Source organism: Triticum aestivum, chromosome 6B, assembly GCF_018294505.1.
Source record: "Triticum aestivum cultivar Chinese Spring chromosome 6B, IWGSC CS RefSeq v2.1, whole genome shotgun sequence".
NCBI lineage: Eukaryota > Viridiplantae > Streptophyta > Magnoliopsida > Poales > Poaceae > Triticum > Triticum aestivum.
The window spans coordinates 622,925,715-622,953,074 of NC_057810.1; the positions used below are offsets into that span (position 1 = coordinate 622,925,715).

Here is a 27,360-nt window from a genome sequence, read left to right on the forward strand (position 1 = left end):
ATTGAAGACTTCGTCCCGTGTCCGGACGGGACTTTCCTTGGCGTGGAAGGCAAGCTTGGCGATACGGATATGTAGATCTCCTACCATTGTAACCGACTATGTGTAACCCTAGCCCTCTCCAGTGTCTATATAAACCAGATGGTTTTAGTCCATAGGACGAACAACAATCATACCATAGGCAAGCTTCTAGGGTTTAGCCTCCTTGATCTCATGGTAGATCTACTCTTGTAATACCCACATCATCAATATCAATCAAGCAGGACGTAGGGTTTTACCTCCATCAAGAGGGCCAGAACTTGGGTAAAACATCGTGTCCCTTGTCTCCTGTTACCATCCGCCTAGACGCACAGTTCGGGACCCCCTACCCAAGATCCGCCGGTTTTGACACCGACAGCCACCATACCTACCTATCATGGCATTTCCATAGCCATTCCGAGATATATTGCCATGCAACTTTCCACCTTTCCGTTCATATGACATGTATTACTTTTGTCATATTGCTTTTTGCATGAACATGTAGTTGACATTGTAGTTGTGGCAAGGCCACCTTCATAATTTTCATACGTGTCGCTCATGATTCATTGCATATCCTGGTATACCGCCGGGGGCATTCATATAGAGTCATATCTTTTTCTAAGTATCGAGTTGTAATTGTTGAGTTGTAATAAAAATAAAAGTGTGATGATCATCATTATTAGAGCATTGACCCAGTGAGGAAAGAATGATGGAGACTATGATTCCCCCATAAGTCGGGATGAGACTCCGGACGAAAGAAAAAAGAGTGGCCATAAAAAAGAAGAGAAAAGGCCCAAAAAAAGAGTGGCCATAAAAAAAGAGAAATGCCAAATAAAAAAATGAGAGAAAAAGAGAGAAGGGACAATGCTACTATCCTTTTTCCACACTTGTGCTTCAAAATAAGCACCATGATCTTCATGATAGAGAGTCTCATATGTTGTCACTTTCATATACTAGTGGGAATTTTTCATTATAGAACTTGGCTTGCATATTCCAATGATGGGCTTCCTCAAAAGTGCCCTAGGTCTTCGTGAGCAAGCAAGTTGGATGCACACCCACTTAGTTTCTTTTGTTGAGCTTTCATATACTTATAGCTCTAGTGCATCTGTTGCATGGCAATCCCTACTCACTCACATTGATATCTATTGATGGGCATCTCCATAGCCCATTGATACGCCTAGTTGATGTGACACTATCTTCTCCTTTTTTGTCTTCTCCACAACCACCGTTCTATTCCACCTATAGTGCTATGTCCATGGCTCACGCTCATGTATTGCGTGAAAGTTGAAAAAGTTTGAGATATCTAAAGTATGAAACAATTGCTTGGCTCGTCATCGGGGTTGTGCATGATTAAATACTTTGTGTGATGGAGATAGAGCATAGCCAGACTATATGATTTTATAGGGATAACTTTCTTTAACCATGCTATTTTGAGAAGACATGATTGGTTTGATTAGTATGCTTGAAGTATTATTACTTTTATGTCAATATGAACTTTTGTCTTGAATCTTTCGGATCTGAATATTCATGTCACAATTAAGAAGATTTACATTGAAATTATGCCAAAGTATCACTCCGCATCAAAAAAAAATTTTGATCATTTACCTACTCGAGGACGAGCAGGAATTAAGCTTGGGGATGCTTGATACGTCTCCAACGTATCTATAATTTTTGATTACTCCATGCTACTTTGTCTACTATTTTGGACTATATTGGGCTTTATTTTCCACTTTTATATTATTTTTGGGACTAATCTATTAACCGAAGGCCCAGCCCAGAATTGCTGTTTTTTGCCTATTTCAGTATTTCGAAGAAACAGAATATCAAACGGAGTCCAAACGGAATAAAACCTTCGGGAACGTGATTTTCTCACTGAACATGATCCAGGAGACTTGGACCCTACTCCAAGAAGTGCCAGAGGCGGTCACGAGGGTGGAGGGAGCCCTCCCCCCCCCCCTCGGCGTGCCTCCTGCCTCGTGGCCCCTCTGTTGCTCCACCGACGTACTCCTTCCTCCTATATATACCTACGTACCCCCGTCAGATCATATACGAAGCCAAAAACCTAATTCCACCGCCGCAACCTTCTGTATCTGCGAGATCCCATCTTGGGGCCTGTTCCGGAGCTCCGCCGAATAGGGCATCTACCATGGAGGGCTTCTACATCAACACCATAGCCTCTCCGATGAAGTGTGAGTAGTTTACTTCAGACCTTCGGGTCCATAGTTATTAGCTAGATGGCTTCTTCTCTCTTTTTTGATCTCAATACAATGTTCTCCCCCTCTCTTGTGGATATCTATTCGATGTAATCTTCTTTTTTGCGGTGTGTTTGTTGAGACCGATGAATTGTGGGTTTATGATCCAGCTTATCTATGAACAATATTTGATTCTTCTCTGAATTCTTTTATGTACGATTGAGTTATCTTTGCAAGTCTCTTCGAATTATCCGTTTGGTTTGGCCAACTAGATTGGTAGTTCTTCCAATGGGAGAAGTGTTTAGCATTGGGTTCAATCTTGCAGTGTCCTTACTCAGTGACAGAAAGAGTTGCAATGCACGTATTGTATTGTTGCCATCGAGGATAACAAGATGGGGTTTTTATCATATTGCATGAATTTATCCCTCTACATCATGTCATCTTGCCTAAAGCGTTACTCTGTTTTACTTAATACTCTAGATGCATGCTGGATAGCGGTCGATGAGTGGAGTAATAGTAGTAGATGCAGAATCGTTTCAATCTACTTGTCTTGGATGTGATGCCTATATACATGATCATACCTAGATAATCTCATAATTATTCGCTTTTCTATCAATTGCTCAATAGTAATTTGTTCACCCACCATAAAATACTTATGCTCTTGAGAGAAGCCACTAGTGAAACCTATGGCCCCCGGGTCTATTCTCATCATATCAATATCCATTACTTTATTTACTTGCTTGTTTTACTTTGCCTTTTACTTTTTACTTTGCATCTATCTATCAAAAATACCAAAAATATTATCTCTATCAGATCTCACTCTCGTAAGTGACCGTGAAGGGATTGACAACCCCTAAGCATTGGTTGCGAGTTGCTATCGTTTTGTGTAGGTATGAGGGACTTGTGTGTGATCTCCTACTGGATTGATACCTTGGTTCTCAAAAACTAAGGGAAATACTTACGCTACTTTACTGCATCATCATCTCCTCTTTGGGGAAATCCAACACAGTGCTCAAGAAGTAGCATGATCCATGAGTGGATCACTGGATAGCGGTCAAAGTTATCCTTAGTTACCTAAGAGGACTAAGGAAATGTTTCTCGGTTATGGAGGTGATAAAGAGTTGGTCGTAAAGAGTTACATTGATGCTAGCTTTTACACCGATCTAGATGACTCTGATTCTCAATCTGGATACATATTGAAAGTGGGAGCAATTAGCTAGAGTAGCTCCATGTAGAGCATTGTAGACATAGAAAATTTGCAAAATGCATACGACTCTGAATGTAGCAGACCTGTTGACTAAACTTATCTCACGAGAAAAACATGATCACGCCTTAGTACTCATTCTGTGTTAAATCACATAGCGATGTGAACTAGATTATTGTCTAGTAAATCCTTTGGGTGTTGGTCACATGGTGATGTGAACTATGGGTGTTAATCACATACAGATGTGAACTATTGGTGTTAAATCACATGGCAATGTGAACTAGATTATTGACTCTAGTGCAAGTGTGAGACTGAAGGAAATATGCCCTAGAGGCAATAATAAAGTTTTTATTTTATATTTCCTTATATCATGGTAAATGTTTATTATTCATGCTAGAATTGTATTAACCGGAAACTTGATACATGTGTGAATACATAGACAAAACACCGTGTCCCAAGTATGCCTCTACTTGACTAGCTCATTGATCAAAGATGGTTAAGTTTCCTAGCCATAGACATGTGTTGTCATTTTATGAACGTGATCACATCATTAGGAGAATGATGTTATGGACAAGACCCATCCGTTAGCTTAGCATAATGATCGTTTAGTTTTATTCCTACTACTTTCTTCATGTCATATATATATTCCTCTGACTATGAGATTATGCAACTCCCAGATACCGGAGGAATGCCTTGTGTGCTATCAAACGTCACAACTTAACTGGCTGATTATAAAGATTCTCTACAGGTATCTCCGAAGGTGTTTGTTAGGTTGGCATATATCGAGATTAGGATTCGTCACTCTGAGTATCGGAGAGGTATCTCTCGGCCCTCTCGGTAATGCACATCATATGAAGCCTTGCAAGCAATGTGACTAATGAGTTAGTTACGGGATGATGCATTACGGTATGAGTAAAGAGACTTGCCGGTAATGAGATTGAACTAGGTATGAAGATACCCACGATCGAATCTCATGCAAGTAACATACCGATGACAATGGGAATAATGTATGTTGACATTGCGGTTCGACCGATAAAGATCTTTGTAGAATATGTCGGAACCAATATGACATCCACGTTCCGCTATTGGTTATTGATCGGATTGGTGTCTCGGTCATGTTTACATAGTTCTCGAACCTGTAGGGTCCGCACACTTAACGTTCAATGATGATATGTATTATATGAGTTATGTGTTTTGGTGACCGAAGGTTGTTCGGAGTCCCATATGAGATCACGGACATGACGAGGAGTCTCGAAATGGTCGAGAGGTAAAGATTGATATATTGGAAGGTAGTATTCGGACACCAAAAGGGTTCCGAAGTGTATCGAGTACATATCGGAGTACCGGAGGGGTTACCGGAATCCCTTAGCGAAAGATATGGGCCATATGGGCCATAGGAGGGAGGTTCAGCCCACAAGGGGCTGGTGCGCCCCCACAAGGGAGGAGGCCGAATTGGACTAGGGAAGGGGGTGCCACCCCCCTTTCCTTCTCCTACCGCCTTTCCTTCCCCCTTTCCTCCTCTGATAGAAGGAAAAGGGGGCCAAATAGGACTAGGAGTCCAAGTGGGACTCCTCCCCACTTGGGGCGCGCCTAGGCCGGCCTCCTCTCCCCCCATCCTTTATATACTGGGGGGGGGGCTATGAGACACACCAATTGCTCTTAGTCATGTGCGGCGCCCCCCTTCACAGTTTACGCCTCTGGTCATATTCTCGTGGTGCTTAGGCAAACTCTCTGGTCATATTCTCGCCATCACCGTCACCATGCCTTCATGCTGACGGAACTCATCTACTCCTTCGACCCTTTGCTGGATCAAGAGCACGAGGGATGTCATCGCGCTGAACATGTGTAGAACTCAGAGGTGCCGTACGTTCGGTACTTGATCGGTCGGAACGAGAAGACGTTCGACTACATCAACCGCGTTGAGCAAATGCTTGTGCTTTCAGTCTACGTGGGTACGTGGACACACTCTCCCCCTCTCGTTGCTATGCATCTCCTAGATAGATCTTGCATAAGCGTAGGAAATTTTGAAATTGCATGCTACACTTCCCAACAGGAGAATCTTTGCGTGAACCTGCTAGGCTTCTTGGGCATGTGTGGGAAGACAAAAGGTACACCATAGGCATGGGAGGACCAGCAACGTATGCACGAAAAAGACGGCATGCATCCAAAGCAGTATCAGGGTCATGATAGCTACACTCTTACCAAAGAAGAGAAGGAAATCTTCTTTGAATGCCTACTTAGTATGAAGGTCCCGTCTAGCTTCTCGTCGAATATAAAGGGAATAATAAATATGGCAGAGAAAAAGTTCCAGAACCTAAAGTCTCATGACTACCACGTGATTATGACGCAACTGCTTCCGGTTGCATTAAGGGGGCTTCTACCAAAAAACATTCCATTCGCCATTGTGAAGCTATGTGCATTTTTCAATGCAATCTCTCAAAAGGTAACCGATCCAGAAATCATACCAAGGTTAGAGAATGATTTGGTGCAATGTCTTGTCAGTTTCGAGTTGGTGTTCCCACCATCCTTCTTCAATATCATGATGCACGTCCTAGTTCACCTAGTCGAAGAGATTTCCATTTTGGGTCCTGTATTTTTACACAATATGTTCCCTTTGAGAGGTTCATGGGGGTCTTAAAGAAATATGTTCATAACCGTTCTAGGCCAGAAGGAAGCATCTCCAATGGCCATGAAAATGAGGAGGTCATTGAGTTTTATGTTAACTTTATTCTTGACCTTAAGCCGATTGGTGTCCCTGAATCGCGGCATGAGGGTAGACTGGGTGGAAAAGGCATGCTAGGACAGAAATCAATAATATGTATGGACGGGCATTCTTAGGCGCAAGCACACTACACAGTTCTAAAAAATTCCTCCTTGGCGGCTCCATATATCAAGGAACACAAGAATATTCTACGCTCCAAACACCCAGAGCAGTCTGACGACTGGATTACACGTGAACAAACAGGGACTCTCGCCAGTTGTTTGCAGACACGTCTCATGCATGATGACACTATTGAAGATGAGCTATACTTGTTGTCCCAATTACCATCTTCGAATATATTGACTTCCAAAGGGTACGAGATAAATGGGAATACATTTTACACGATCTCCTAAGATAAAAAGAGCACCAACCAAAACAGTGATGTCCGTTTTGATGCAACAAACACCAATAGGCCAAATGACACATATTATGGTTAAATAGAGGATACAGGGAAACTCGACTATGGACTTGGTTTGAAGGTCCCTTTGTTTCGGTGCAAATGAGTCAATCTGAGAGGAGGCGGGGTAAAGGAAGACCCGCAGTACAAAATGACAATAGTGGATCTCAACAATCTTGCGTATGCAGATGAACCATTTGTCCTAGCCAATGATGTGGTGCAGGTTTTCTATATAAAGGACATGTCTATCAAGCTGAGAAAAAAAAAGAGAAGGAAGCGAATACATCATACGATGAGCCAAAGCACCAAATAGTTCTTTCAGGGAAAAGAAACATCGTGGAAGTGGAGGACAAGACAGACATGTCAGAAGATTATGAAAAGTTTCATGAAATTGCTCCCTTCACAGGGAATATTGACCCGAGCATCCAGTTAAATGATGAAGATTGTCCATGGTTACGGCGCAAAGGGACACACGCGAAGAAAAAGTTTTATACCCAAAGATCCACTCTAGGAGTGACCGGCTTGACTCTCATCACTTTCTTCTAAAGTGAGTTTTCGGACTTATATATCTGGAAAGTCCCACTTCGGACAAACCGGAGGGAATCTTTGTAATAGTTAGGATATTATGTGTTTTGGACTTTGAAATGTGAAGAAATATTATGTACAAACAAATTATTTCATGCATTATGTAGGACTTAATTTGCTATTTTTTGAGCTAAATGACCCTGAAATAGAAAAGCACTAGAAATGAATGCAAAACATGACAGCCTGTAAAGAATGCAAGAAGATCCATACTTCTCTAACTCCAAAAATTCTGAAAAAATACCACACTATAGAAAATTTGAGCTAAATGACCCTGAAATTGAAAAGCACTACAAATGAACTCTGAAAAGGTTTAAAGTTGGCATGGTATCATCATTTCACCCACATAGCATGTGCTAAAAAGCTGATAGGGTTACGACAAAAACTGGATGCACTTCGTGTACAAAATGGACAATCTCTTTCAAAATATCAGGGTTTCAGACGAAAACTCATCTGTTACAAAAGCATTTCACTTTTTAAACTTATTTCAACTCCAAAAAATTTATGCATTTAGTATGAACCATTCAAAGCCACATCATCAATTTTCAACCCTTTCTGACTTCATATGCTAATTTTCATGCATGTACTATTTTTTTGAGCTAAATGACCCTGCAATTGAAAAGCACTACAAATTAACCCTTAAAAGGTTGAAAGTTGTCATGGTATGATCATTTCACCCACATAGCATGTGCTAAAAAGTTGAGAGGGTTACGGTAGAAACTGGATTCACTTTATCTACAAAATGGGCAATCCCTTTCAAAGGTTTTGGACGAAAACTCATGTGTTACAAAGGCATTTCATTTTTAAAACTTATTTCAACTCCAGACTTTTTGTGCGTTCAGTATGCACCATTCAAAGACACGTCATCAATTTTCAACCCTTTCTAACTTCATTTGCTATTTTTCATGCTTTACTGATTTTTTTGAGCTAAATGATCCTAAAATTGAAAAGCACTACAAATGAACTCTGAAAAGGTTGAAAGTTGGCATGGTCTCACCATTTCACCCGCATAGCATGTGTTACAAAATGGACAATCTCTTTCAAAGTATTAGGGTTTCGAACGAAAACACATATGTTACAAAGGCATTTCATTTTTTAAAACTTATTTCAACTCCAGACTTTTTGTGCGTTCAGTATGGACCATTCAAAGCCATGTCATCAATTTTCAACTGTACCCTTTCTGACTTCATTTGCTATGTTTCATGCATTTACTGTTTTTGGAACTAAATGACCCTGAAATTGAAAAGCACTACAAATGAACTCTGAAAAGGTTGAAAGTTGGCATGGTATCATCATTTCACCCACATAGCATGTGCTAAAAAGTTGAGAGGGGTTACGAAAAAAACTGGATGCACTTCATGTACAAAATGGACAATCTCTTTCGAAGTATGTGTGTTTCAGACGAAAACTCATCTATTACAAAGGCATTTCATTTTTATACTTATTTCAATTCCAGACTTTTTATGCATTCAGTATGCACCATTCACAACCACGTCATCAATTTTCAACCCTTTCTGACTTCATTTGTTATTTTTCATGCATTTACTGATTTTCTGAGCTAAATGACCCTGGAATTAAAAATCACTACAAATGAACTCTAGAAAGGTTGAAAGTTGGCATGGTATCATCATTTCACCCACATAGGATGTGCTAAAAAGTTGAGAGGGTTATGGCAAAAACTGGATGCACTTCATGTACAAAATGGACAATCTCTTTCGAAGTATCAGGTTTCGGACGAAAACTCATCTGTTACAAAGGCATTTCATTTTTTAAAACTTATTTAAACTCCAGATTTTTTGTGCGTTCAGTATTTACCATTCAAAGCCACGTCATCAATTTCAACCTTTTCTCACTTCATTTGCTATTTTTCATGCATTTACTGATTTTTTGAGCTAAATGACCCTGAAATTGAAAAGCTCTACAAATGAACTCTGAAAAGGTTAAAAGTTGGCATGGTATCATAATTTCACCCACATAGAATGTGCTAAAAAGTTGAGAGGGTTACGGCAAAAGCTAGATGCACTTTGTGTACAAAATAGACAATCTCTTTCGAAGTATCAGGGTTTCAGATGAAAACTTATATGTTACAAAGGAATCTCATTTTTTTAAATAACCTAAGAATAACCAAACTGAATATAATGATAAAACACACTAATATTAAACAGCAGAAAAAAGAATCACTCAAAATCTATTTTTAAAGTAAAGTTATTCACAAACTAGTGATTCACACAAATTTCAAATAATTCAAATTTAAACTATTCAAATTTGAAAACCACTAGCACTAACAGAAAGTTTATAATTTTTTTTACCTAAAGCAAAAAAGATTCACTCGGAAACTCTAAATAAAGCAAAAAAAACTGAGAAACAAAAGAAAATAAATAAAGCAGAAAACAAAAAAACTGGAAAAAAAAATAAAAAAAAATGCCCGCCTACTGGGCCGCCACGGCCTACATACGACTATAAACCCAACCTCTAGTTGGGCCAGGATGCAGGCCCGTGTGGCCCAACAGGCCCCACAGGGCAGCATAGATACGTTAGGCCCACAAAGGCCTATTTAGAGAGGAGTTCAATATGGATGCATCGGCTGGGCTTATAAATCGCTCCAATCCCCCTTCGCTTGGCGAAATGGGACTAAACATCGACGCGCACCTCGCCTACCAGCACACCACCTTTAGTCCCGGTTTTTGCCACCAACCGTGAATAAAGACCCCCCTTTAGTCGCGGTTGGAGCCACCAACCGGGATTAAAGGCCTGGGTCCCCGCCGCTTGGCGTGGCCAAAATTCACCATTAGTCTAGGTTGGTGGCTCCAACCGTGACTAAAGGTGCCTCCTATATATACAACACTTTCGGATTTTTCACTCCATTCTCCCATCGACGCTGAACCAGACGATGCTAGGCTACCGCCGTCGCCCGTGCCTCCGCCCGCATCGACGGCGCCGCCAGGCTTCCCCCGAGCCCATCCTTGTCGTCGTCGCTGCCGCCGTGCCTCTCCGATCTGATCCGACGCCGCCCCCGATGCGGTGCCCGCCTACCTCGACGCCACCATCGATTGCCGCCCCCTCCCCCCCGACGTGCCGCCCACGCCACCCGCGCCCGCTGGCCTGGACCCCCCCCCCACTGTGAGCTAGCACCGCCCTGGCCCTCTGATGATTTTGTTTCACTAGATATATATGCATTACTATTAATTAGTATACCATATTGTATGTATATATGTATGTATGTATGTATGTTTTGATGTTTAAGATGATTATTATTTCACTGTATGTATGCATTGTACATGAACGGTGGAATTTGCATACATTTTTTGTTTTTTATACTTATAGAAAAAAGTTGCATAGGAAAAAGTTGCATATAAAAAGGTTGACCATGTATTAATAATATTTTAATGTTAATATATATCATAATGTTGTATTTGTGAAAGTTTGTCATGTATTTGCAAAATCAAGTGAAAAAGAATTACAAAAATCACAGTCAAGCATTTAGAAAATGTTAAATTTGCATAGAATTTGTTCTCAACGTTTACGATGCCCGACCCGCATCCTCGTCGTCGACTCGTTCGCGACGACATCCTGCTTCAGAGGCTCCAGGTCCAGGACTGGGCTCCACCGGGCTGGCACTGGGAGGTGCTACCTTCCGGGGTGTGCAGCTTGGTGAGGAACCGGGCTCCCGTCGTCGACCCGGAGCTTCTTTGTGGTGGTCGCGTGGGCCACTTTCGGTGCGGAGGTAGCCGGCTCCCGTGGAGGTGGTATGTCGATGTGTCAGGGAGGAGGACGAGCACATCTGTCGCTACATGGTTGCGTTGGACGTTGGGTTCTCCAATACCTGGCAGGTTCTTCAAGGATCTCACCTGAGCTATGATCCTATGATTGTTCCTTCTCTTTGGGTGTCAACCGCCCGCGCCTTAGGAACCGCGAGTGAACTAAATTATTCGATAATATCTTATCTATATTAGCTAGTGATGTATTTGAGATAATATTCGAGATGATATATTCGAGGTTTTGTTATTCGATAATATTTAAGACGATGTATTCGAGATTATATTCGATGATGCATATTATCTAGATTATTCGATATGTATATATTAGTGATATTATTCGAGATGCATATTATCTACTACGATTCAGTTTTTCCTTATTAATTGCATGCATTCTAATTTGAATACAAAATTGTTCTATCTTTCTTCTGGATTAGTTAAATAAAAGCTATGGATAATACCAACAGAGAAGGAGAAGAGACTATGTTCAACATCATATGCTCCCCGTGCCCAGATGAGAATGAAGAAGATGACAGCCTACAATATCTGAACAATACCGGTGAGGGTATGATATTTGATGAAGACGAACAAATAGATGAAGTCCACAACAATGATGACGAAGGAAATGTTCTTCAAATAACAAAGACCGGCAAGGTATATTTATATAAGGCATCTGGTGATCATCACATGTTTTAATTGATTTGTATATATATTAACGAATCGATGTTTCTTCTCTTAGCCCTCCGGATCAAGCAAATCTTCCACAAGCAGCAGGGCAGTTTAAGGCCCAGCCAAAAAGTTGTAGGCTGGCATAAAGTACAACATCGATGCCATCATGCCTAATGGCGAACCACTTGAACCTAAGAAGAATGCGAACAAGTTCACTCATCAATAAGGTGTTACTGTTGGAGACCAAATCCCGATCTCCATTCAAGAATGAAAAAAGGCAGCAAAGGGAGATCCAGGAGTTATTTTGTCGACCAAAGAGCAAAATATCTGCTTTGGGAATTGCTCATGTCACATTTCACCCTACCAAATCATTTGACAGTTGAAGATATGGAGAAAGTCAAGAAGAATGATCTTAAGAAGATGGCGATAGCATTTAACAACCACCAGAAAAATATATGGGCTGGGTACGTCAAAGCAGGAAAGGAGACTCCAGAATTCAAGGGAACACTGGAGAAGGCAAGAAATCACTGGGACGCTTTCGTGAAGTTCAAGGAATCGGAAATAGCTCAGAAACGGCCAAGAATGGACAAGATTAATGCTGTGAAAAAGAAGTGACACCATATTCTGGGGTCAGGTGGCTACCAGGTGGCCCGACCTAAGTGGGATATCACTGAGCAATAGATGATTGTTGCAGGGGTCATTCCAGTTACATTGAGCTAGCCCGAAAGGTGCAGGACTTGGTTTTATGCGCATGGGGGAAAGTTGGACCCATAGACATGGCTGGTTTTGGAGCGGGCAAGTATTAAAGAAGCCTGTGATGGTTTACTTGTTGCAATAGAAGAGGCTCAAATAGGGGCGTTCACACCCAACAAAGAGAACGATGAGCTTACGCGTTCCCTGAAGAATCCTAAACACATGGGAAGAACACGAGGCAAAGGCGTTGTTCCATGGTTTGAGGGGTTTGCGGATTGGAATGACACTTACAGAAGCCATGTGAGAAAGAGGCAGCAGGAGGAGGAGAAGAGGAAGCTAGAAGAGGAGAAGAGGAAGGAGGAAGCATACCGCCTTCAACTAGTAGAATGAAAGCAGGCGGAGTTGGAACGCGCTTTCAGGCGGCAGCAAGAGCAGATCGACTCACTTAGCCAGGAAATGACATCTTAGTAGCAATAACAAGCAAATCCAGCATTGGATAGCATCGTCCCATCTATGCCGAGAAGCAGCATGGGTTCCACCCAGGGGGATGATGCACTGCTGGCTAGATACCCTGTGGATGATATCAAAGATAGGACTACTTGTGAGCTATACATGAAAGTGAAGAAATCCATGAAGGTGGTGGACAAATATGCTTTAACAAATCCCTCTGAAGCAACCTTCCATTGCAATTAGATTCCAACTGGCTATGCTTGTGTCGGGGTTGATGAAGTGATGGCAGGATATTACGAGCTAGAGCTTGACATTCCTAGAGGTGACGAGGAGCGCACACTAGGAGAGGCCATACATTGTATCATTCTGTGGAGAAAGGATTGCATCGTCTTTCCAAGGCCACGGACTCCTGCTCCAACAAGTCCGCCACGTCAGTCAACTCATGCTCCTCCAAGTCTGGTGCGGCGTCAGTCGAATCCTGCTCCTCCAAGTACGCCACCGCATCAGCCGACTCCTTCTCCAAGTCCGGCACCGCGCCAGCCGTCTCCGCCACCGCGTCGCCCGACTCCTCCTCCAAGTACGGCACCGCATCAGCCATCTCCATTGCCTCAGCAACAGCGGAAGAGAGGCGCCACAGCTACGGCGGCTAGTGGTACAACAGGCAAGAAATTGAGATATCATCAAGGCCTCAAGCCTCTTCCGAAGTTGCCTTATGACTTGACTATCGGGGAAAACAAGGCCATAGTGGGTGCCGAAGTTCAGACCCATTTTGCACCGACCACCCCCCCCCCCCCCCCGGCACCAAAGGAGATAGTACCTGAGAAAGTCATATAACACTTTATTGATAATGCTCAACCGGCTATGAAGAAAAGGGACTCAGGCTATGAGCTCTCTATCAAGAAGTTATATCATGCACAAAAAGAGAAGGAATCGAGCTCGAGCTCAAGCCAAGAAATTGGTAAAATAAGCGAGAAAACTGTTCCCGAACTGGGAGAACAGGTAGTGCAATTGATCCCCCACTCATTGTACAACCACATGTGAGTACCGTCGATAAACTAGTAATAACCAACGATCATAGAAGGATGGCAAAAGAGGCCGGTGTCACTGTTTATCAACTCCTAGAGATCGAGCCTATCCCGGGATTACAGATGACGAAGTAGCATGAAAATATGTCCGCGACAAACCTATGGTCAAGCCTGAGGAGATCCCTCTTCTATCAATGAGAATGTACGAATTGCATGAGTGGTACCTAAGAGAAGTAAAGACCGTGTGGGAGTCCCTCATGGTGAAAGTCAAGGCAGAACATTACTACCATGAAAACGATATGTGGGTTGAACTTCCGGAACTTTTTCAGTTATTCAATCTAGATGCACTCGACAAATCTCTCGTCAGTTGTTATTGTCTGTACGTGATTTCTTTCTGTAACTTAAGTCTCTAGTTGTGCTCGTTCATTACCTATAATTCACTATGTTCTTTTCTGTGGTATTATGCGGAATGAAGATGTATGAAATGAAAAGAGAAGGACGCTATGGCATTGGGTTCATTAACCCAAATACCATTAATGAAGAGACATGGTCACGTGAGACGTCGAGAAAGGACACAAAGAGAAGCTTGCTAGAGTTTATCAAGCGACTAAATACCCAACCAGAAATACTACTTCCTTACAACTTCAGCTGAGTGTTACTGTCTTGTACGACAAATTCTGTTTTTTGCTTACTAGATGTTAATAAGTGTAGTTGATGAGTTACGCACATGCCTGCTTAATTATACAAACGTTTTCAAATGCAGTTTCCACTGGATCCGAATAATCATCGAAGTTGATGAGGGAAAAGTTCAAGTATTGGACTCACTACTTAAAGACATCATTGAATACGCAATCGTGAGGGGGATGATCGACAAGTAATTTGAATCATTATCGCACTAATTAATAACTCCTATATTCATTTTCTTTGCCGGCGGGTAGGGCTTGGCACAAGTTCATCAAATAGGTTGAAGGCCAATGGAAACAACAACTGAAATGGGTGCGACCCAAGGTAATTAAGTAGTACTAGCTATGTCCGCGCATCTCTTTAATTTTAGTTTCAATACCATTATCATGCTTGATTAATTATTATCTGATTGAATTCTATTCTCGCAAAGTGCATGAGCCAGACATCGGGGAATAATTTATGTGCGTACTACATTTGCGAGAACATTCGCATTGTGACGTCCGAAAGGAACACATCTTCAAGACAAGTTTGGGTACACAAATAAACACAATTCAAAGTTCTTTTTATCAATGATCTAAAACATATACACACAACTAATATATTCATATTGATCTCTTTCTTTAAGTAAGATCCTACCTACGGACCGCGTACAAGCAATTCAAGAGAAAATTGCGGGATGTTTGCTTGACCCGGTCATACATCCCAAAGGAGAATACCATTACACCTAATGCTTGCATGTAATGATCTATAAATTGTAGGAGAAATTGTATATACCAAATTTTATATATATATATATATGTGTGTGTGTGTGTGTGTGTGTGTGTGTGTGTGTGGTGTGTGTGTGTGTGTGTATGCATGGTCGTATGAGAAATATTGTATATGATTGGTCGTATGAGAAATTCTATTATATATGATGTGTACAGTATGTGGTAGAAGTGGCACTTGACGTACGACTACAGTAGTGTAAAATATGTGTGAAATGAAGAACAATTAAATGAAAACACAAAATGAAAATGAAAATTGAACCATAATTCATAAATCATAAAAGCCTAAACCCCTAAACCCCTAGTCCCGGCTGGTATCACCAATCGGGACTAAAGGTCCCCCAACCCCCGGCGCGGGCTCGTGCCATGTGGTGGGCCTTTGGTCTCGAGCCGTGATGAACCAGGACTAAAGGGTGGGGGGCTTTAGTCCCCACCCTTTAGTCCCGGTTCGAGAAGCGGGACTAAATGCCCTTACAAACCGGGACTAAAGGCTGATTATGCACTAGTGAAGGTATCCTGGACCAGTGCAACATCCCAACCACCAGAGACTGGGTCAAGAAGATCACCCATCTTGTGTAATAGAGACAATCCCTTTGTTGTTATATGCCTTCGGGTGTCACCACCCTGGAGCCAAGGGTCCACCCAAATTGTTGGAAATATGCCCTAGAGGAAATACTATTATATTATTATGTTTCCATTATTCATAATTAATAGTTTATATTTCATGTTATAACTGCCATGCTCCTGGAATATGCAGTTCAGTGGAAAAATCGTATGCACGTGTGAAATGATAAATGGTTAACAATAGGTCCCGGTCTTGCCTCTAAGACTGGCTTAAGAGTTGTTGGTAATCATGTTTTCCATATCTTAGGATATCATTCAGTGTAACGATAGTCCTAAAACAATATTGAGGGTATGACGTTAGAAGACCAATCATATTGAATCGACCCAATACTTGTATGTTATACTTTGTGATTATATCGTCTAAAATCATCTGTTATAACACAGAGTGTTATCAGGTGTTTTAGTTCCTCAGACCATGAGAGTGTCTCGGTCAATTCCTTCTAGACGATGGGCTTTGGGGTTGCTCAAACATCATCTGTAACAAGGTGATCATAACGACAAGTTTCAAGTTCACCGGAAAGTTTGACAACTGACCGGATAGCTCGAGAGTGGGCTTTGCTCCTCCGATGATGGAGAGATATTCTTAGGGACCTCTCGGTTAGACGATGCCCATCATCGTCTAGCAAGAAAGAAAAACAAAACCGGTAACGAGAGCAACAGTATAGTGAGTATGGTTATGACTTAGGTGGATACCGACGCACAACGGATTTAGTAAAATATCGCAAAGAAAATGGAAAATCACATGATACCTAAAGGTTCACTCGAATATCATTCCTGTAATCATAGGGATCGATATGGATGTCCATGGTTCCGCTATCTGCTATCAGTCATTGAACGAAGGGATTTCGTTCATGTCTATGACTTACTGAACCAACGGGATCATAAGCTTAAGGTAATCATGATTTATTGAGTGTTAGTGTTACAGGAGTAATGAGAATATTTTTCTTGAAATTGTTTCATTAATATCGGGAATAGTTTCGAGAGGTTCCGGAAGCGTTTCGGGGTCACCGGAAGCGTTTCGGGGTCACCGGAAGGGTTTCGGTGGATATTGGGTAATACCTAGTATTACCGATAAATATATATAGGTGGAAAATATTTCCATAAATGTTAAATTATATATATATAATGGTCTAAAAATATTTAGAACATTTTATATTTGATTGAAATATCAATGGGCCTAAAAAGGCCAAGAGGTGGAATGCAACTTGGGCCACAAGGGCCCAAGTAGGAAGGCAACCCCCTTTCTTGTAGGAGGGGGGGATTGGACTTGGGGAGGAGTCCTACTCCCCCCCTATGGCTGGCGCTTTCGCCCCTTGGTGTCTGCACTCTCCCTTCCCTCCAACCTATATATACTAGGGGATCTTGCTTTATTGGATACACAAGTTTTGGAGCCTCCTCTAGTTGATCTAGTTATAGTTCTAGTTGGTCCTAGTTAACTAATTAGAGCTAGCCTAGCCACCTCTAATCCTCATAATTAGAATTCCTATGTGGTTCTAATCTTTTGCCTCTAATTCTCCAGCGACCACTAGCTCTGGACGGCGAAGCACTGTCGGATCACGAAGACTGTACGCTTGCAACCAAGTAAAGAGACCGTGCTTTCGGTCTTCTGTTCAAGGGATAGTTTGAGGGCGGTTCGCGGGATTGTCATCGACACTTGAGGGACTCCAAGTACTATCTACACCGACTCATCTACTTTTGCTATACTCCGCAGTCGGTAAAGATCATAGATCCAAACCCGATATGCATCTTCATACTGTTTCTGGGTGTTCGTAGGGCGATTTTTTTGTTTTCTACTATGTTTTCCAACAGTGGTATCAGAGCGGTTCTATGAGTAGATGCAAATTTCGACCTTGATCACATGTGATTGTGAGAGATGATGTTCTAGCTATGCTTCCCTTAGGTGTAGTTTCGGTTCAATTCATTAACGACATGGTGTCGCTTTTCACAAGGTTCTGACAATCACTCGACTCTAGCTATCGATTATCTTCTAACAGTTCCTTGGGCTTCACAAGTCAAGAATAGTGAACTGTTGTGTACGCAAGAGGGCGATGAAGATGGATGATCTTCTAGGGGGTCACGCATATTAGACGAGGTTTAGTGTGGGAAAACGATATTTTTAATTAAGTCTCTTCTTTCACACACCCCGAAAGTTAATCTAGCAACAAGGATTATTACTTTATGGTGTGCATGTAAGTAACTAGGTTTATTTGGAAACCCTAGAAGCCACGTAACTAAAATTTTCCAAACCGATAGGGGACGTCTAACTTGGCTTTGCAGGGTTTGCATATGATGCGGTATAGTCTTCGTCATGATAATGAGTTGATATATGAGATGGTTATATATTGTAATGTTAAGTGGCCTGCTCGTCATGACATGATGGATGGAGCCACGAGATTGCCACCTTAATGTAAATATAGTAGAGATATGTTACAAGTGACGGTGGCAAGACGTACATGGAGGACCTTGACGAGGAGAAAGGTGTATAAGGCGCGGGACGAGGAGCTATAATTTCATGCCACAACGGAATTTCAGATTTTGGTGCCACGACTACATTTTCTGAAACGGCCGCCACATAGCGTTTTCTGAGATTGCCGCCACGACAACGTTTTTGAAACAGCTATCACGGCAACGAAATATTGGTCGTCACTTCGCTTCAACTGGAGATTGAAGACGATCATGGAGAACTCACGGCGCCTAGGGCTATACCATATCATGCCTATTATGAATGGCCTGAGTTGTTTATCCCTTTGTTATTTGCACCCTTTGATTGGGAGGTAATATTATTAGGATGATCTCGCACAGTAAATATCAAGTTAAAATGTGCTCTTCCAAGTGTTGCAATCGTCTATAACACGTGGCGTTTCGGTGTGCGTCATTTCCACATGAGTACAAACAGGACATCACGTGTAAGAAATGGATGGTTAGACCATGTATGTAGTTAGCATTTGATTTTCTTGAATTTCTAGCAGAATCGTTCGGAGCTCAGAGCACGAAGCATCAAACGATGAACAAGAGTTATATGGAGATATGATTGGCAAAAGTTTGCCCCGGTCAACATTCTCATCATCAATGATGTAAACATCAATGGCTCAGAACTAGACTTGGATCTTGAACCACTCACTATAATTATGAGAGATACTAATTTGAGTGGGAGTGCACTTTAAATTAAAATTTGTTTTAATAACTAGAGAAATATTAATTGTGAATTGTCTCTAAAATTATTTGTGTATTTATTGTTGTAGATTAAATGGCTCGCAATATGTTCAACTTAGCTCCTACGCTTGAGAAAGAAAAGTTGGCTGCAAATGATGGAAACTATATGGATTGGATCCAAAACCTGAGATTTGTTCTTAGGAGTGCTAAAAAGGAGTACTTGCTGGATCATCCCCTGGGTGATTCTCCCGTGAAGGATGCACCATCAGAAGAAGTAGTTGCGTATGCTGCTCGTAGTGATGACTATGAGGCAGTCCAGTGTCTCATGTTAACTTGCATGGATTCTGAACTAGAGAAGAATTTTGAATGATCAACCACTCAATTTATAATTGGGTCACTGGAAGTACTCTATAAGAAACAGGCAAGGACCGAACGGTTTGAATTAACCAATGCCCTGATTGAGTGCAAGATGAAAGAGGGTTCCTCAATGAGTGAGCATATAGTGAAGTTTGCTGGCTATGTTGATAGACTTGCTTCACTAGAAGTTGGAATTCCACCAACGCCCGGTACTGATATTGTGCTTGCTTCACCCCCCCATCTTACGATGGTTTTATCATGAATTACAACATGAACGGGGTGGAGCAAAGTGCAAACGAATTGGTTGCTATGCTCAAAACTGCGGAAGTTGAGATGCAGAAGAACAAAGAAGTGTTGATGGTAAACAAGACTACCAGTTTGAAGAAGGGAAAGTCCAAGAAGAAATCAACTGGTGCTAGTAAGACTGTCTCTCAGAATAAGAACAAGGGCGAAACCATTATGGAGACTGAATGTTTCTACTACAAATAGAAGGGTCACTACAAGCATAACTGCAAGAAGTACTTGGGGGATAAGAAGAATGATTCTTCCGGTAAAGGTATAAACGTTATACAAAGTTAATGTTATTTTACTTGTTTTTGTATGTCACAATTATTTGGTACTGGTCGATTGCTCTCGTTTACTATCCAATGCAGGGACTACAGAAAGCTCACAAGTTGAGAAGAAATAAAAACGTGATGCTAGTCAAGGATGGTGATGGGATCGCTACTTGAGACTAGTGGAGTCTATCTTCAAGATTTATCTTAGGATCGAATAATAGTTATTACATTTTGGAGTTGTGTAAGACATTATGTTTTGGATTATGTGATAGATTTTCTTATAAAGTTTTGAACAATAGTTGTTGAAGTGGTTATAAGAATATGTTTGGATTTACCTCAGATTTTGAAGGTTTATTAATGAATATTTATTTGAAAATTTATAACATCAAATGCTAAACATCTTGAGAAGACTGATAAACTCCACTTGAATGTGGCACTGCTTGGTTATATTGAATAGTAATCTTCATAAAGATGAAGTATTGGATTATCTTGATTGAGAAATCAAATAAAAGAATATAGTGATGTATAAGGTCCGATGAATAACACATGGCGCGGTGGATAATATGCTTCATTAAAGATTAGGAAAAAATGATTTACTTAACATAGATTCTTAATATTTGAATAGTTCAAAAGAATATCAGAATATACTCCATTTTTAGATGTTTCTTCGAGTTTTGTTAGGGTTTCTATTCTACTCACGAAGGCAAGATGGCGACGGCTTCCTGAACCTCCTAGTCCCCATGCCGGATTTGTTTTTGGTGGATTTGCTCGGATTTGGTTGTCGTTTGTATTCGTTCGCGTGTCTTCGGGTTGGATCCTTCCAATCTACGCTACTCTTCGTCGACGGCTGTTGCTATTCTCATGTGCTGGTCCCATGGGCCTTAGTACGACAACTTCCTGACTGTCTACCACAACAAGTTTTTTTACGGGTAGCACAACAAGTTTTGCTAGGCTTCGGTAGGGGAGCGGCGGTGCTGACGGCGTGCCTTTGGCTCGCATGAATGCTTGTAGTCATCGTCAGGTGGTCTACGGATCTGGATATAATTTTTATTATTTCTTATGTTTGTTGTACTGTCATGATTGAAAGTGAATAAATTGAAAGTCTTCTAGTAACAGAAAATATATCAAATCAATCATTAAGAAAAGAGATTATTACAAATATCAAAACAATCATTAAGAAAGGGGACTGCTATTGACTTGATCACTCCTTGTCGAATTTTCTTCCACTCCCGCGCAATCCTAATGGACTGGTAATTTAGGTTGGTTGTAATGGGAGTATCATAGCTAATATTATGCATGCTAATTAGGCAATTTTGATGAGGTGTAATTGAATTAAATGAAGAAAGGGAAAGTCAAGTATCATCATGATATTGTATCATAATAAATGTTATACTACTGTATGTGTCATGCATGATACTCCCTCGGTTCCTAAATATTTTTCTTTTTAGTGATTTCAAATGGACTACCACATACAGATGTATATAAACATATTTTAGAGTGTAGATTCACTCATTTTGCTTCGTATGTAGTCATTTGTTGAAATGTCTAGAAAGACAAATATTTAGGAATGGAGGGAGTAATAAATAAAGTGCTACTCCCTCCGTCCCATAATGTAAGACATTTTTTAACACTACGCTAGTGTCAAAAAACGACTTATATTATGGGTCGGAGGGAGTACATGATACTAATATGTGATACTATGCGAATTAATTGAAAAAAAACACCACATTTGGGGCATCGTTTGCGGAAAACCACCAGGTCACTAATTTTTTGCAAAAATCACCATGGATTCGGTAAACATTTTGCAAATAGCACTGATTAGGTGATTTGGCCCGTTTGATCACTTTCCGACAAGTGGGACCGGATTGTAAGAAGATGACTTAGAATTTTTTTTACAAAACACACCCTTGGATCTAAAATTAAAAAGCAATCAACCCGTGCGCCCGATCTAATCGGGAGGAGGCAACCGACAGCGGCAACGGGAGCCGGTGGGGGCGGCAACCATGGCTCTCTCTGGATGTGCAGCATGTGTAGCCGGGGAGCCGGAGCACAACGTCGCCGGTGATGGAAAAACGGGGAGCTGGAGCAGCTGTGCGGCGGCCACGGCGTGGACTAAGCGGAGGCGGCCGCTGGGAGCTCGACCTTGAAGCCACGACGGCGCCCTTTGTCATCTCGTCCGCCAGGATGCCTTGGCCGTGCCTCGGTCGTCTGCCGGGGACGCCCAGGCTGCTTGACACCGTGGATGGGGCCCAACCTCCGTGCGCTTCGGCCGTCGCCGGCGGCGGCTCCGCCATTATCCAGCGCCTCTTTCCCTGCTCCTACACCTCCCGCTGCCCCTTGCTCGCGCCATTGGAACCTCCACGCCCGCAGGAGAGCCCCGCAGGCCCGTGCGCACGCGCCACCGAGCCTCGCGCTGCTCCGACTTGCCCGCAGATGGCCGCCGCCAGTTCGCCGGTGTACCGGGCACCACCGCTGTCCCCTCTTCCTCTCCTTCCTCCCGTATCGCTCTCCCTCCCCCCTTCTCTCTCTCTCCAGGATGGCCTAGGCCGCTGGCCGAAGCCGGATCCTCCAGCGGCCATGAGCCAGCAACCACCGGGAGGGAGCTCCCCTGTACCCTCCGGCCATGAGCTCCATGAGCTCCGGCTGGTGGCTCCCCTGTACTCTGGCCCAGGTGGCGCAGGGGCGGCCTTGGCGAGGTCGGGGACGAACTCCAGGCCGCGAGGTTCGCCTGCGCGCGCGCGGGGTCGATTGCTTTTGTATTTCAGATCCAGGGGTGTGTGTGCAATTTTTTTGCTAAGTCATTAAGAAAGGGGACTGCTATTGACTTGATCACTCCTTGTCGAATTTTCTTCCACTCCCGCGCAATCCTAATGGACTGGTAATTTAGGTTGGTCATAATGGGAGTATCATAGCTAATATTATGCATGCTAATTAGGCAATTTTGATGAGGTGTCATTGAATTAAATGAAGAAAGGGAAAGTTGAGTATCATCATGATATTGTATCATAATAAATGTTATACTACTGTATGTGTCATGGATGATACTCCCTCAGTTCCTAAATATTTGTTTTTTTAGAGATTTCAAATGAACTACCACATACGGATGTATATAGACATATTTTACAGTGTAGATTCACTCATTTTGCTTCGTATGTAGTCATTTGTTGAAATGTCTAGAAAGACAAATATTTAGGAATGAAGGGAGTAATAAATAAAGTGCTACTCCCTCCGTCCCATAATGTAAGACGTTTTTAACACTACACTAGTGTCAAAAAACGACTTACATTATAGAACGAAGGGAGTACATGATATTAATGATACTATGCATTATGGAGGTAGTATCATACGCTAGTATCATATGCATGATACTAGTATATGATACTCCCATTACAATCAGCCTTATGGATAGCCAAAGCTTCAGCGTGTATGCATCTACAATTGTGCCCATAAAGCTGTTCTCCGCCGCAATGAAATCGCATGCATCGTCTCTAAGGACAACACCAACAGCAGATGTGCTACCTTCACACTAGAAGGTCGCGGTGCTACGTAACAGTGCATCGTGAGGTCATAGACTGTAGAGAGCACGGTAGCAAGTGAAAACACTCTTCCGTTTGTTCTGTTGAGTCAGTTGGATTGCTTTGGCCTGGCTACAACGTCTCTGGCCAGCGTTTATCATGGCGCCTGCTTATCCCTCCCAAAGTTTGAGCCAAAGGTGCAACTTTTTTCAGGTACGGAAATGACGTCCAGAGTTGCAGCCCCATTCGGAATTCCTTGGGGATGTGAACAAAATTAAATGGGATAAACTTGGTGAACAATCTATATTTTCTTGCCACATGCTCCTACCCCCACGAATTGAATGCTCATCGAACTAATGAATATTTGGATATATGTTGATCTCTTCGGACTGAGAAAAGTTTGAAACTCCCTAGAAACTTTCTGAACCACACGTCCACTTTTATCTGCATCGAGAGACGCACCTCATCCGGGTTATTCAGCAAATTTATGTTTCTTAACCAGAAATGCGCAGGTAAGCAGGCGCCATGAGGTTGACTAGTAGTTTCATTCCTCAAAAAAAAAAACCCATACTAGTTTCCATGTTCTTGCGAATTTTCTTAGTTTGGTTTATACAGTACTGTTTTAGTGTAGAGGGATAAGTATATTTTTCGTCCTCGAACTCTTCCCAGAGTTTAGAAATCGTCCCTCAACTCTAAACCGGAGAATTTTCGTCCCTCAACTATCAAAACCAGATAGTTTTCGTCCCTCGTGCCGCTTCGGGCGGTTTTAGTCTGGGGTGAACAATAAAATCGCAAAACAATAGCAAAAAGAATCAAAAAAATCTGAAATTTTAGAGCATCGAAGATACTTTGGTGCGCAAGACACGTTCACTGATTTACTGTTCATCCCGGACTAAAACCGCCCAAAGCGGCACGAGGGACGAAAACTATCCGGTTTTGATAGCTGAGGGACGAAAACTCTCCGGTTTAGAGTTGAGGGACGATTTCTAAACTCTGGGAAGAGTTTGAGGACGAAAAATATACTTATCCCTTTAGTAGAGGATGATTTGTTCTAAAAACAAGTAGATGATGATTTGTAAGAAAGCACACTGTTCCATGAAAAATGCTCAAATGTTCTGTCCTCAGAAAAAACAGAGGTACAGAGTAACTGACAGTCGTTTTGGCCGGTGCCTTCTTATGGAAGGCGAAGGCCTGCTCCATCATTTGGCCATTAAATCGCCTTTTGACCGCACCGGCCGATAACAAACTCCGGCCGACATATCCACTGGCCCAAAGGAGCATTCAAGCCGAGCACGCCGCCTTCCGGCATGCTGCAGCACATTATAAATACCTGGCCAGACACACCAGCTGAATGCATCAGTTCTCCATCTTCCTCTTCCAAAGCTCAGCTAGAGAGAGCTGAAGAAGATGGCGAACAAACACTTGTCCCTCTTCCTCGTCCTCCTTGGCCTGTCGGCCAGCTTGGCATCCGGGCAAGTCCTCTTTCAGGTAAGATCGTGTCTGTTGTCTGTAACTGTAAGCATTATCTTCAGATCGTAGGTGCCGCGATCATGTATGTTTTGGACCGAGTTTTGATCCGAGTTCTGTGGTAGGGCTTCAACTGGGAGTCGTGGAAGCACAATGGCGGGTGGTACAACTTCCTGATGGGCAAGGTGGACGACATCGCCGCCGCCGGCATCACGCACGTCTGGCTCCCTCCGGCGTCGCAGTCCGTCGCCGAGCAAGGCTACATGCCGGGCCGGCTCTACGACCTGGACGCCTCCAAGTACGGCAACAAGGCGCAGCTCAAGTCCCTCATCGGGGCGCTCCACGGCAAGGGCGTCAAGGCCATCGCCGACATCGTCATCAACCACCGCACCGCGGAGCACAAGGACGGCCGGGGCATCTACTGCATCTTCGAGGGCGGCACCCCCGACGCCCGCCTCGACTGGGGCCCCCACATGATCTGCCGCGACGACCGGCCCTACGCCGACGGCACCGGCAACCCGGACACCGGCGCCGACTTCGGGGCCGCCCCCGACATCGACCACCTCAACCCGCGCGTCCAGAAGGAGCTCGTCGAGTGGCTCAACTGGCTCAGGACCGACGTCGGCTTCGACGGCTGGCGCTTCGACTTCGCCAAGGGCTACTCCGCGGACGTCGCCAAGATTTACATTGACCGCTCGGAGCCCAGCTTCGCCGTGGCCGAGATATGGACGTCGCTCGCGTACAGCGGTGACGGCAAGCCCAACCTCAACCAGGACCAGCACCGGCAGGAGCTGGTGAACTGGGTGGACAAGGTTGGCGGCAAAGGCCCCGCTACCACGTTCGACTTCACCACCAAGGGCATCCTGAACGTGGCCGTGGAGGGCGAGCTGTGGCGGCTGCGCGGCACCGACGGCAAGGCGCCAGGCATGATCGGGTGGTGGCCCGCCAAGGCGGTGACCTTTGTGGACAACCACGACACCGGCTCCACGCAGCACATGTGGCCCTTCCCGTCTGACAGGGTCATGCAGGGATATGCCTACATCCTCACGCATCCAGGCACCCCATGCATCGTGAGTCATCCTACCAATACTACATCATATCTAAATTTTCTTTTCTTCTTTCGTTCATAAAAATATAAGAAAACCATGACCCAACTGATGAAAATTAATTGTGACTCTTCAGTTCTACGATCATTTCTTCGACTGGGGCCTGAAGGACGAGATCGATCGCCTGGTGTCAATCAGGACCCGACATGGGATACACAGTGAAAGCAAGCTGCAAATCATAGAGGCCGACGCCGATCTTTATCTCGCCGAGATCGATGGCAAGGTCATCGTCAAGCTCGGGCCAAGATACGATGTGGGACACCTCATTCCGGGAGGCTTCAAGGTGGCCGCACACGGCAATGACTATGCCGTATGGGAGAAAATATGAGAAAAATTGCCGAAGGAGCTCTACAATTTTTTCTCTATGTGTACGTGATACATATTGGTCCGAGCTCACGTTGTCCACATAGTACGATTAGTACTTCCTCCATGTAAAAGTGAGGATGAGGGACATCCATTGTATTTTTGCTAAAATAATAATCAATAAGGATTTTCGCACTCTTGGCTTACTTAGTGTTGGTTGAATGAAAACTGAGCAGCCACGACCAGTAGCTCGTACGGCAGCATACTGGAGTAGTGGTAGAGCGTTTTGTTACGGAATTGTGTTACGGGGGCTGGGTTTAAAGGACACATACTAATAGTCTGGTGACTGAAAATTTATTTTTGGCCAGTCACGTTAAATTCAGATTAAACAAACACAAAGCAATCATATACAACAAAAAGTTGACTGGCCAAAATTTTGGTTCAGTCGAATTCCTCACACAGCCTAACTCATGCAATTTTTTTTATTTGCACACAAAAACGATGTGAGGCCCAAAAACACCAGTTGGGCTGATGCAGCCTACAAGAACGCTAAGAGCATCTTCAGCCGTTGGCCCCCCAGGAGGCATAAAAATCGCCGCTTGGGGGTGAGCCGGCGGCAAAACCGGCTCTTGGGGCGGTTGGGCACCCAGCCGTCGCCCCCAAGCGCCGATTTCGGCCCATTATTCGGCCCATTTTCATCGAAGAATTGCTTGATATTGGCGCGAATCGGCCCATATTCGACGCGGTTCGGTGTGTTCCAGAGGGAATTCTCCATAAATATTTTTTTTGCCTTCATAGTTCATCACAGAAAATTAAATAGTTCAACAACAAATAGTTCAATACAAATTATATAGTTCAACAAATAAAACTCATATTTCATCACACGTCATTCCAGCGTCGCCCTTGAGCCTCCATAGTTGCTCCACCAGATCGTGTTGCAGTTGTTGATGCATCTGTGGATCCCGAATCTCCTGACGCATATTGAGGTAGGCAGTCCAGGTTGCCGGTAGCTGGTGATCAACTTGGGCAAGAGGACCTTGCCTGTAATATGGTCCTTTGTCAAACACTGGCTCTTCCTACTCGCTCT

At 43.2% G+C, this 27,360-nt stretch overlaps 1 protein-coding gene across 1 annotated transcript; it reads left to right on the forward strand.

Moving 5' to 3' along the window:
* Window positions 1-24,763: 24,763 nt before the first annotated feature.
* On the forward strand, window positions 24,764-26,471 carry LOC123138358 (alpha-amylase type B isozyme). The gene is made up of 3 exons (XM_044558322.1): window positions 24,764-24,885; window positions 24,990-25,934; window positions 26,047-26,471. The coding sequence occupies exons 1-3, from the start codon at window positions 24,805-24,807 to the stop codon at window positions 26,296-26,298; spliced, it is 1,278 nt and encodes a 425-aa protein (XP_044414257.1). The 5' UTR covers window positions 24,764-24,804; the 3' UTR covers window positions 26,299-26,471.
* Window positions 26,472-27,360: the final 889 nt, after the last annotated feature.